This window comes from Squalius cephalus (assembly GCF_949319135.1).
Source record: "Squalius cephalus genome assembly, chromosome: 3".
NCBI lineage: Eukaryota > Metazoa > Chordata > Actinopteri > Cypriniformes > Leuciscidae > Squalius > Squalius cephalus.
In genome coordinates, this window is record NC_137124.1 from 41,198,778 (window position 1) to 41,211,579 (window position 12,802).

Genomic DNA, 12,802 nt, shown 5'->3' on the forward strand with positions numbered 1-12,802 from the left:
TATATAAAAAAATATAGCAATACCAAAATACAAACAATGTAGAATAGCTTGAATACAGCGTGCGTCTCCCTCAGACTGTAAACGATGCTCGGGCGCACCAGATAACACGTCAGCAGCAGCATCTTACGTCAGCAGCGTCACTGCGGAGTTGTGAACGTGGATTGACAACAGACCCTGAAGAGAATACAATGCTGAATAAAGTCGTAGTTTTTGTTATTTTTGGACCAAAATGTATTTCCGATGCTTCAAAAAGTTTTAACTAACCCACTGATGCCACATGGACTACTTTGATGATGTCTTTTTTAGCTTTCTGGACATGGACAGTATACCGTACATACATTTTCAATGGAGGGACAGAAAGCTCTCGGACTAAATCTAAGATATCTTAAACTGTGTTCCGAAGATGAACGGAGGTCTTACGGGCTTGGAACGACATGAGGGTGAGTCATTAATGACATAATTTTCATTTTTGGGTGAACTAACCCTTTAAGTGTATGTGTCTTTAAATGATAATGAGCTTTGCTCACCCCACCCCTCTGTTCTGTGTGTACACCATTTGAAACTAGATGTACCGCATGGCCGTACAAAATATGACCGCCGCTCAGGCCTGCACTGGCTTTCCACATCTATCACCCAATCTTCACTCAACACCACCATATACAGGCCGATGGGTGCACAATCATTAACCCTTTCACATGCACACCATGATAAAGTGATGAAAAAAATATATTTTTTTGTTTTATCTTGCTCTAGTAGGCCGTGGCCTACTGGCTAGCACTTCAAATTTGTAACCAAAGGGTTGCCGGTTCGAACCCCGACCAGTAAAAAGCGACTGAAGTGCCCTTGAGCAAGGCACCTAACCCCTCACTGCTCCCCGAGCGCCGCTGTTGTTGCAGGCAGCTCACTGCGCCGAGATTAGTGTGTGCTTCACCTCACTGTGTGTCCACTGTGTGCTGAGTGTGTTTCACTAATTCACGGATTGGGATAAATGCAGAGACCAAATTTCCCTCACGGGATCAAAATAGTATATATACTTATACTTATACATACTAAGTATGAAAAATCTGTGATTTTTTTTTCAAAGGACCCTCCCATTCAATTTCTACAAAACTCTACCAAATGGTTGAGGTGCCTGTTGATGGTAAAAGTCAGTTATCTGACTTTGGCATGGGTTTGTTGTGTTTTACTGAAATAAAAAACATTTTTTCCCCAAAAAAGTGGTTTTATCTTGTAGCCCTGGTCCCAGAGTTTTAAAAAAACAATGTTAACAAAATTAAACTCATTCCCACTGTACCTAGTAGAACACTTAAGTAAATGTCCCATTGAAATTAATGGGATTTTATGGATTTAGGTGAAGAAAGTGTACACATAATACATTTTGGTCTGTACCATGAGGAGAAAACTGATTCAACTATATAAACTATATATTTTCTGAAAGCGTAGACTCTCAGGATGTGATCTAACATGGCATGAAACATGTCCCACCCACCTCATTAGTATACTGCATGTGTGTGTGTGACAGTATCATCCTAAACCAGCAACCCTTCGCTCAACAGCACCATCTACAGGCCGATGAGTGTACAGTCACTAAATGTGCACATAAATGAATTTATTTTATACCCCCCATGGATGAAATTCTACGAAACTTAGCATACCCCCAGAGGATGTCAAGTTAATCATACACCTGAAATATGGTGCAGTTCTGAACATCTAAACTGAAGATAGGGGCGATTAAAGCAGAATAATATTGCATTTTCATTTTTTATGGGAAGGGGCGCAAATCACAAATGAGTGATTATGGGCTAGGTTGATGTGGGCCCTTAAGACCAACATACCATAAAAATTTCTTCATCCTCGGTGCCACGGTTCAGGTAGTTATTTAGGAAAAACTGCATTTTTTGGGCCCCAAGTGGCCCCCGAGGACCAAACAAAATTTTTCCGTAAAAGTCTAGTGGGGCTACATGCCCACCAAATTTCATGTTCCCCGGTGTTTCGGTGTCCCTGGTATCGTTGACGAAAAATTCAGTAGATGACGAAAAAAAAAAAAAAAAAAAACTTTGACAATCGATTATGGGCTAGGTTGATGTGGGCCCTTAAGACCAACATACCATAAAAATTTCTTCATCCTCGGTGCCACGGTTCAGGTAGTTATTTAGGAAAAACTGCATTTTTTGGGTTTGGGGGGGCCCAGCGCGGGGGGGGAGTGGCCCCCGGGGACCAAACGAAATTTTTCCGTAAAAGTCTAGTGGGGCTACATGCCCACTAAATTTCATGTTCCCCGGTGTTTCGGTGTCCCTGGTATCGTTGACAAAAAATTCAGTAGATGATGAAAAAAAAAAAAAAAAACCTTTGACAATCCCTATATGACCGCTTTCGCTAGCTATGCTAGCGGCGGTCATAATAATAACACAATAACCATAACGCGTTGTTCATTATAAGCGTGGGATTATGAATTATATTGAGAACGTCGTACATAGAAAACATACCGTAATGTACCCAACAGCCGCATTCATCGTGAAGCGTGCAGCAAGCGATTTGCAAAGATTAATATAAATATTAATATAAAGGTTAATAAAACGTTACACTCACTTCTTCTTCTGGAGGTGCAGCAGGAACACGAATAGTTGGTACCGATCCTTTTTTCAGGAGCAGCTTCTTAGCAAAACCAGCTTTATACTGACCTTCGTTTATAAAGCAGTCTGGTGTGTGAAATGATTCGCGCAAACATGAAAGCATTGACGTTGATCGTGGGGAATATTCCCTTCGAAAACAAAACTCAGCCACTGCGTCTTCAGCGGTTCGGATTTAGGAACATCAATGACTGCTGTGTTCGTTATTACACCCAAGAACAGAACACCACAATCACTTAGAAGCCATTCTGCTCATAGACAGTGCTGCAGTATCAACAAGGACTATGACAGCTCGCTCACGAGCGAGGGCGGGTCTGTGTTGAAATGCTGCTGTCAATCAACAATCGTGTTAGGGGCGTTGATTTTGTGACGTCACAAAATCGAACGGCTTGATTTGAGATGGGGGAAAACATATAAGATTAAAAAAAAAACACTGGATGGATTTTTATCATTTTATGATGGTTGTGTACAGGCACTGCCAACACACATTTCAGTACAATCAACTTGTAAAAGTGCATGTACCATTATATGACCCCTTTAAGAGTTTTTAGGCGATAATGTACGTCTGTGCGCTCTAACTAAAAAAAATAAAATAATAATAAATAACTAAATAAAGCGCTGTTGAAACGTATGTAAAATGAATAGGCCTAGATACATTTAAAGCTACACTGTGTAACTTTTTTAGTTGATTCTTAGCAAAAAACACTTAGTTCTTTCAAAAATATATGTGCTCATTAATGTTTATTTACTTCTTTCAAGTAATAAAGTATTCTCTTAAGTTTATAATCTGCCATTGAAAGTACATACGGGTGAGGGGTTCGAATGCCGGTCGCCATGTTGCCCCTCCATCTTGAAACTACATTAGCCAAAGAGGGACATGCCTGTAAATTCAAGCTTCGCCTTTTGCGTTTTTCACTCAGTGACACCGTGACGAATGCGAGGGGGAGATTACTCGCGAGCTCGCGAGTGCCGGCAGATTTGAAAGATAGTGTGGTGAATCAACAACAAGATTTAAAGGTTTTTTTTTTTTTTTTTACGTATTTGTACAAAACGTCCTCCCACCGTCGCGGCCCTTGTGCGCATGAGCCAAGCGTAATAGAGTCCATGAGCTTCACCAACACAAGCGTTAAAACGCGCAGGACTGAACGCCTCTATCACGATGGACAGAGAATGGCTTTTACTTCGTCATAAAATATATTGTCTTTAGAAATGTTTTTTTCTTCTTCTTCTTTTCTTTTCTTTTACATATTTCTTTTTCTTTTTTTTTAAGAGTGAAATGTGCATGCGCTACTATGGTTCAGCACTCTGGACAGCGCGCGCGAGTTGAGCCTAATGTGACTTATTAGGCAACCGTAATTATTTTGTCTCAGAAGAATCATGCAGCTGATAACATTCATCACCAACTGGGGCAAATATATGGCAAGGGGACTTCTGAAGTGAGAAATGGACTTTGCGGAAATTCTATTAGCTTTGTTCGTCGTTGTGGTTGCGATTGTTTCTTTGTTGTCGAACTTACTGGTGTTGCTATGTTTCATCCACAGCAGCGAAATACGCCGACAGGTGCCAGGGGTGTTCACCATGAACTTGTCGTTTTGCAACATACTGATTTCTGTCCTGAACATGCCGTCCACTTTAATTGGGATTGTAAAGCACCAGCAGCCTTTTGGAGACTGTCTTTGTGGCACGCTAAGCTTTCTGGAGACCTTTCTGATAGCCAATAGCATGCTAAGCATGGCAGCCCTCAGTATAGACCGCTGGATCGCCGTAGTTTTCCCTCTGAGTTACTCTAGCAAAATGCGCTACCAGGACGCGTTGGTCATGGTGTGTTATTCTTGGCTTCACTCGTTCACGTTCTCTCTCATCCCGGTGTTTTTCTCATGGTTTGAATACAGTCCGATTTACGCATCCTGCACGTTGCATTTGAGCGAGGAGAGCACACGGATTAAGTTTACTGTGTTCACCATTGTCTTTCATGCCACCAGCTTTATGCTCTCGCTTCTGATTTTGTGCGTTACATACTTAAAGGTCTTAAAAGTTGCACGCTTTCACTGCAAGAGGATTGACATTATAACCATGCAGACCCTCTTCTTACTGGTAGATATTCATCCAAGGTATTTATGACCATTTATTCTTAGTAAGCATCATTGGGATGTTTTACCAGGTTTCCCATTGGATCATGTGTCATTAATATTTTGTAAAACTCTTTTGTATAGTGTTAAGCAGCGCTGTCTTTCAGAACAAAAGAGGAGAAAACAGCGCGCTACTAAGAAGATCAGCATTTTCATTGGATCTTTCATCATCTGTTTCGCCCCTTATGTTATTACAAGGTATGCCGCTTATTATTTAAAAGCTTAACATTTTACAAACCACTTGGTACAAACACTTTATCTGGGAGGGGTTGTTTATCAGACAGTATAATACAGAGATCTGAATAGGGAGGCTGATGAGGGACGCAACGAAGCGGTTTGCAGCGTTCAGTATACGTTCAATTGTGCATTATGATCTTAATTGCTTCCTTGTAGAAATGTTTTACTCTTGAAAAGTATAAAAGTGCCTCGAAATGGCGTTATTTAATTGAGTCGTGACTCGTGAGATGACGCTAACAAGACAAGAAAAAAAATCTTTCCAAGAATAGCTCTTGTTCGCCAGGTGACAGAACACAATCAATTTTCGTCTCTAGAGGGATTCGCGAATGATCTTGAAAGCTCACCTGATCTAAAATAAATAAAATAAAACAATTTTTGCTGTAAAACTGCTGTGTCTGTAACACCTACTATTCTTACTTCTCTTCCCTTCAAATAAAATGGTCACATATAATGTCATTTCGTTGACCACAGGATAGCAGAACTGATTTTTATTTTTGTTTTTATCTTTTGACAGAGGAAAAACGAAACAATGATTATACTACAACAATAAAATAATTTTATTATTCATTATTTTATATAGTTTTATATTTGTATATAAAGGGCCTATTTATGTTTCATATTTTCAAAGTTACACTTAATATAAGCATTATTAACATTTATCATTGTTACCATTATGCATTACATTTATAGAACAGTATTTTCCAATATAAATAGCCAAAATTGTCCATTGGTAAGCAACTCATTTCTCACATGAGAATGAATAGTTTTTTTTTTTTTAAATTGGAGTAATTTTCAGAACAACTAACATGATACTTTTAAGGACTGAATAAATATTGCTGTTTATCAGTAGATTCTTTGAAAGTTATATTTTGAGTGAGAAACACGTGCAAAACTTATTATGGTCTTTTATAATATGAAAAACTTAATAGGTATTATTCCGTTAGATAACTTAAGGGAAGTTATCTAACGGATTAATGCCTATTAAGTTTATCATTATATAAAAGACCATAATAAGTTCTGCATGTGTTTTACACACAAAATATATTTACTGCTTAAACAGTCATGGTAAATTAATACTGAGTTGTGTGTTTGTGTGGTTCTTGTCTAGATGCTGTCATTATGTTAATAATGGCTTTGCCTCTGTTTCACAGGTTGACTGAGCTGCTTCCCTTTGTGGATGTCAACCGACACTGGGGTATTGTCAGCAAGTGTTTAACATACAGCAAGGCAGCTTTAGATCCCTTCGTCTACTCCCTCCTGCGACAACAGTACAAGAAGGTCTTGATAACAGTGGCCAATCGCCTGTTGAAGCGTGATTTAAACCCATCCTCTGGACACAGCAGCTCTATGGACACAGAGAATGACTACAGTCTTCAGAGAATCAGCTAATGGCACTTGCACAAACAGGAAAAGCCTGTTAAAGGTGTTTGTTTGTGTGTGTGTTTGTGAAAGAATAGGACTGTGTGGTCACAGTTGGTGGCCTTTGCAATTTGGCAGCCAGTTTCAAACAGTTGGAGCCCTCAAAAAAGACATACAACTATTATACGCAATGCGACTGCAATTACTTTATTATCTGTTATATTTAACAATGTTAACTCATTTCACTCTTAATAGTCTATTTTTAAATGCATTCTATCTACCACTATCCACTATCTAAAAACAAAATCAACATTCAATCTTCATCACTCTATCAGCCCCTCAGCAAGCACCTTGGACAGCGTAATTAAAAGGCAGTGAGAGCAAAGAAATAAAATCTAGAGAACATCGATTAGATAAGTGATTTAATAGGAGTTAATACAATATAAATACGAATAATCTACATCAAGAGAAAATATTTTACATTTAGGCCTATTCCAATTTTGACATTAAGAACTTGGCTTTCCAATGAGACCTTCAAAACTCTGACAAAACTCTGACAAGTTTATCCTTATTATCCAGTGATCTCATAACATTGTGTTCAATTGACATCTGGGCAAGTTTGTTCTTTCTTGCAGCATGGTGGACCGCATATATGATTTTATCAGCCTCAAGCAGGAGATATTAATATATAAAAAATATTAAATTATGGGAAAAAAAATTAAATGAAACTAAAACTGCCCGTAGATAGCGGCAAATCATTGTCTTGACGAGTGAATGAATCATTTAGTCAAATTAATTGTTCAAAATGGCTAATTCATTCAAGGACAATGCAAGTGACTGTCTTTGTGAGTGAGTCATTGAGTCATTCATTAGACGGATTCTCAAAAAATTTGGATTGATTCAGTACCGAAACATCACTGTGTTGCTTGGAAACAAGCAATGGCAATGTGGAATTATTCGTTGATGAAATAAAGCAAAAACAGATGTTTTAAGTCTAAAATGAAAGCCACCTAATATTAATTGATTTATTGAACTGTTGTTTTCCAGAAAACAGCACACTATCCTGCAAGAACTCATACAGGGACATTTTTTTGCCCTATATATCTCAAATTTTGGGGGCATTTTTATTCATTTTGGTGGTATTTCTGCCCTTAGCCCACATTCATTTTCTACCCTGGTGTATGCACAGTGTAATGGTGGGGGTTGGGGCTCTTTTTCAACCAGCAAAGTGCTGAACATATAGGCTACATATACAGACTTACTACAAAAGCTGCAGAGTAACATTACACCACATATTGTTAACTTTCTTGTTAAAAGACGTTTCACTCAAAATGCATACATGGACAGTGATGCATTTTATTATATCTTAGTAAATGACATTAGTGAAAGAACAGCCAAAGCTACAAATCTCTACTACTGATGTCGGAGCTTTTATAGCATTTAACGTAACTAAATGTAGATTCCTATAACAGCTGTTCATAGTGCTAATACTTTGTGCTATTTGGTGGGATGTTGCAAGTTGTTTTTAAAAGATGACTTCGTTAAACTCTTGATGGATAGCTACTTTGCACATTATTAGAAATGTATAGTGTACTTATTTATTTACAATGAATTCAGTTAAGCGGTTTACAGAGTACCAGAATTCAAACTAACAAAGTGCTTTATACTGTATTAGCTGTATTAGTGCGAGATTTGCTAACATTTGTTCAATTCATTGTTTTGTGAAAATGGTGCAATAAAGATATCTATATGAATAATGAAATAATGAGTAAACCTCTAAATGGAAACATGTACACTATTTTACTAAATTAATAGGAAAATTGATTGATTTGATTATTTTATCAGATTTATTTAATCAATGCTATGTATTTTTTTCTACTAGTGCAAGTTTAAAGATGGAACTAGTTAGTGACTTTTTTAGGACCTATGATCTTCTGATCATAAAGAAATAATAAATTGTTAGTCTTTTAAAACAAGTGTTCAAAAAAAAAAAAGAAACAAGAAATTGAGAAGAGATGAAACTCAAGAGTAGGCGTTGTTCAAAGGTCTGGGCTCTGCAGAACATCGCTATAGAGGTTTTCATGTTTGCTGTTATATATATATATATATATATATATATATATATATATATATATACTAGTGCTGTCAAACGATTAAAATATTTAATCATGATTAATCGCATTAATGTCATAGTTAACTCAAAATTAATCGCACATTTTTATCTATTCTAAATGTCCATTGATTTCTTTTTGTCCCATTATTTTTTTCTCATTTTAATGCTCTATCAACATGGAAAAGTAGATCGGCTTGCTTTGAGCAAATGTTTTTTTTTATTGAAAACAACATTGGCATATACTGGAGTGTTCAATTTCACACTCCATCCTTAATAAACAAGCTACAGTTAGTCCAAAATGCCGCCGCTAGAGTTCTTACTAGATCAAGAAAATATGATCATATAACACCAATTTTATCATCACTACATTGGTTACCTATAAAGTTCCATATTAATTACAAGGTATTGCTACTGACTTATAAAGCCCTAAATGGCTTAGCTCCAGTCTATTTAATGGACCTTCTATCGCCCTATAATCCATCGCGCTCTTTAAGATCACTAAATTCGAGGCTTTTGGTCATACCTAGGATATCTAGGTCCACCAAAGGAGGGAGAGCATTTTCACATTTAGCTCCAAAACTCTGGAATAGTCTACCAGATACTGTTCGTTGCTCAGACTCGCTCTCCCAGTTTAAAACTAGATTAAAGACGCATCTCTTCAGCCAGGCATTCATATAATACTTTTAATCTTACAGTTAAATCTGACCTCTAGTTTATAGACGCCAGAGGAGAACTGGCCCCTGACTGAGCCTGGGTTCTCCCAAGGTTTTTTTTTTTTTCTCCATCAGGTCACCTGATGGAGTTTTTTCGGTTCCTTGCCACTGTTGCCTTTGGCTTGCTCAGTTGGGGATATTTAATTTAATTAATCAATCAACAATACTATTGATCAGCATTACCAAACGTGGACGTTTTCCACTAGAAACAAACATTGATGTATTATTTTAATTTAATACTGTGAAGCTGCTTTGATACAATCTGTATTGTGAAAAGCGCTATATAAATAAACTTGACTTGACTTGACTTGACACTAACATTCTCACTCAGAGCAAATAATCGCATCAGAGAATTCGCATCAGCTGTGTGCTTGGCCATCAAGTGGTATTTCAGACTGGACGTGCTGCAATGATAGCTCAGTTCACAACGACAAAACACACAGATCACTTTGGTCTTGTCAATGGAACCATTTGGAAACTTTTTAAAAGTAAACTTTCCATTCAGAATCTTATTGGCATCCATTTCGGCGGCTCGCCATCCACTCAAAACGTAACATTAGCCTACTACTCTTTGGCTGGCTCGCAAGCCCAAACAAGTGTGTGCGGCATGCCGGTTGTTTTCTTTCCGGTCTAGCTAGATCCGGTGTGGTGTTGTAGTTTTTCTAACGTTACTAGTTGTTGCAACGGCATGTGAAAAAAACTACAAAGTTTGCTAGGCCAAAAAGAACATTAATCTCGCGCTAAAAAAATGTACGCCGTTAAAATGGGTTTGCGTTAATGCCGTTAATAACGCGTTTAACTGACAGCACTAATATATATATATATATATATATATATATATGTACACTGAACAAAATTATAAACACAACACTTTTTCACAAATCTGTCTAAATCTGTGTTAGTGAGCACTTCTCCTTTGCTGAGATAATCCATCCACCTCACAGGTGTGGCATATCAAGATGCTGATTAGACAGCATGATTATTGCACAGGTGTGCCTTAGGCCGCCACGCAATTTTGTGGTGCACATACACTGGCTATTAGAGTATGACCGTCAGCGAACTGATCCGAAAACAAATGATCTTCCGGCGAACACGATTTTACATTAATTTATTCAGTCGGTCTGTCTGAATTAATGAAATAATGAAAATAAATAAATACATAAATAAATGTTTACTTCACAGTCCAATTTCACCTGAAAATTATAGTAGGCTACACCTCACATTCAGTCTAATTCTAAATTCCAAAATATCTGTTTCAAAAAATTCTGTCAGGAGGGGAAATCCAAGATGGCGCAGAGAGCGATCGCATTTATGCAAGTTCTGATAAAAATTGCATAATAATAATCTCCTATAATCGATACCTCTGGCAAAGAAAACAACCAGTTGTGTGGAAACTGTATCCATTATTAATTGAATTTTGGTTTTGTTGTGCTACCTAAGACTCTTCGTTCCTTCAAAAGTAAACGAGATGTCTAACAAAGTAGATACCAGGCTAGCCGACCATGACTTTAACATGACCGCGCTCATGGAGGCATGTGATGATGAAGAAGTTAAAGCGATGATGGAAGAAAGTACCAAAGTAAGATATAAACACACCATTACCCAGCACGAACTGGGAAAAGAGCTTTCCTAAAAGAAGTTTATGCACTCATTGATGGACTGAGAGTTGACCCGTAACTGATGATTCTGAAAGGTAACATCCAGGCTCAGGTTAAAATATTCAAGGATTGTCACTATATCAGATGGAAATAATCTAAGCAACTATGTCGAAGAAAAGGTAGTTAACTACAGTTTAATTGTAATAAGGTGGTATTGTCAGGGTTCTCCTCTGACAGTTCTGTCAGTCTTGTCTTTGTTTGTTTAATGTGTCTTTGTTTATGTTGTGCTTGAACACATGGCTCTGTCTTTGTTTCCAATTACCACACCCTCTTGTTTAGTCATTGATTAGTTTTCGTTTGTCTGAGTGTGCTCACCTGTTCCTTGTGTTTTCTGCTCCCTTTATATTAGCTGTGTCCCAATGTGAAGGCTGCATCCTTCGAAGGATGCACCATGTAGCCTTCGTAGGATTTCCTAATTGCGGAACCAGGTGTTCCCGATTACCACTCTTGGCACCAAGCAAAGAGAGGACAGCTGCCATCCTGATAATTCATTTGATTGAATGAATTGAGTATGGAACCAGAATTGGGTATTGTAATTTTTATGTTTTACAATTTACTGGAGGACATGGTGAGGATGTTTCAGCCCCGGCGCTGGTTTGCTGTGTCCCAAGGCTGCGTCCTGAATTGGTGGATTACACTTTAAACTGTTCAAGTATAGGATGTTAACTTGCGTAAATAATGTAATGATATATGAAAAAAAAAGAAAACTTACATAGGCCTCTCCCTCTCTCTCTAACTTGTGTAAATAATGTAATGATATATGAAAAGAAAAGAAAACTTACATAGGCCTCTCCCTCTCTCTCTCTCTCTCTCTCTCTCTATATATATATATATATATAAATATTATTATTATATAAAAAATTTTTTCAAAGGTTCAAATGTTCACTTATATCTTACCTTGATGCAATTTTGTAGGCTAGTTTATTCTTTTTATTATGTACACAAATGGACCATAGTGAACATACAGGTTTTCAACCCTGTTTGAATATAAAACCCAGATGAATATAAAAAAGTCCCACTCGTCATCGGCAGCTGTCACAGTTGCCAGGCGACAAGCATAATTCCTCCGTAGGCTAGACCGGTCCGAGCACTTCAGATGCACCCTTTGATATGGGATGCAGCTGTAGTTAGCAACAATTTGTTAATATTGTGACAATGGGCTTACATTTTGTTACTTTAATTTTCGGAACTACATACTTCGTTAAGTATTCACGTACAAATGTGAAGTAACCTACTGAAGTACTTTTTTTCCCTCACAGGACAGCAACACTACAAAATTATGTTATTTTACAATTTGATGCATTATTTTACATTAAACTACACAAAAGTATATAGTTTAAATCTAATAACCTTGAGAATATTCAGAAGTAAAAAAAAACATGCAGTAATGCAGTAGGCCTAGTAGCCTAAAATAAATGCAAAACCATCATAAAAACCCTGACAAGGAGGGTTCTCTTACGAAAGGTCTCTCGTACTGCGTAATATCTTACGCTAGGGGAAAACCTCTTTTCCGCGAGATATTGAAGCCAAAAATTATCCTTAATTTTGAATTAATGTAAAACGCGTTGCGGCAGCATGCAGACGTAGGCGAGAGAGGAAGAAGCCGCGCCGTCAGAAAAAGCCTTCTGCGGGACGAGCCTTTGCATCTGAAACCGCTGGTCAACAACTCGCCGCCTTCAGTCGCCGTTCCTGCTATGCTATCCGGCGTATTATATCCTTTTCTCTGCTATTGTGTGTTCGCCGCTGCGACACACTCTTCTAAAAGAGAAATTTCCTATGAGGCGTTGTTTCAAATGCCTTGCACACTCCCGCTCTCTCTCTCCCTCTGTTCGAGCCGCGCAAACTGCGCCGTTCACAAGGGATGTCAGAAGCGGACGGTCACGGGGCTAGCTTTCTCGCTCTCTCCCTCTGTTCGAGCCGCGCAAGCTGCACCGTTCACAAGGGATGTCAGAAGCGGACGGTC

The 12,802-nt window shown here is 38.0% G+C and overlaps 1 protein-coding gene across 1 annotated transcript; it reads left to right on the top strand.

The window, feature by feature from the left end:
* The first annotated feature begins 3,931 nt into the window (after window positions 1–3,931).
* On the top strand, window positions 3,932–6,688 carry gpr78b (G protein-coupled receptor 78b). The gene is made up of 3 exons (XM_079867919.1): window positions 3,932–4,741; window positions 4,844–4,957; window positions 6,148–6,688. Exons 1-3 carry the CDS (start codon window positions 4,074–4,076, stop codon window positions 6,383–6,385), a joined length of 1,020 nt encoding a protein of 339 aa, XP_079724045.1. The 5' UTR covers window positions 3,932–4,073; the 3' UTR covers window positions 6,386–6,688.
* The last annotated feature ends 6,114 nt before the right edge of the window (window positions 6,689–12,802 follow it).

Bases quoted from the DNA above. Each gene is read 5' to 3' on its own strand.
- gpr78b (XM_079867919.1), top strand. From the start codon at position 4,074: ATGGACTTTGCGGAAATTCTATTAGCTTTGTTCGTCGTTGTGGTTGCG. The intron at 4,742-4,843 runs GTATTTATGACC...TCTTTTGTATAG, and splicing joins CTGGTAGATATTCATCCAAG to TGTTAAGCAGCGCTGTCTTT. The intron at 4,958-6,147 runs GTATGCCGCTTA...TCTGTTTCACAG, and splicing joins GCCCCTTATGTTATTACAAG to GTTGACTGAGCTGCTTCCCT.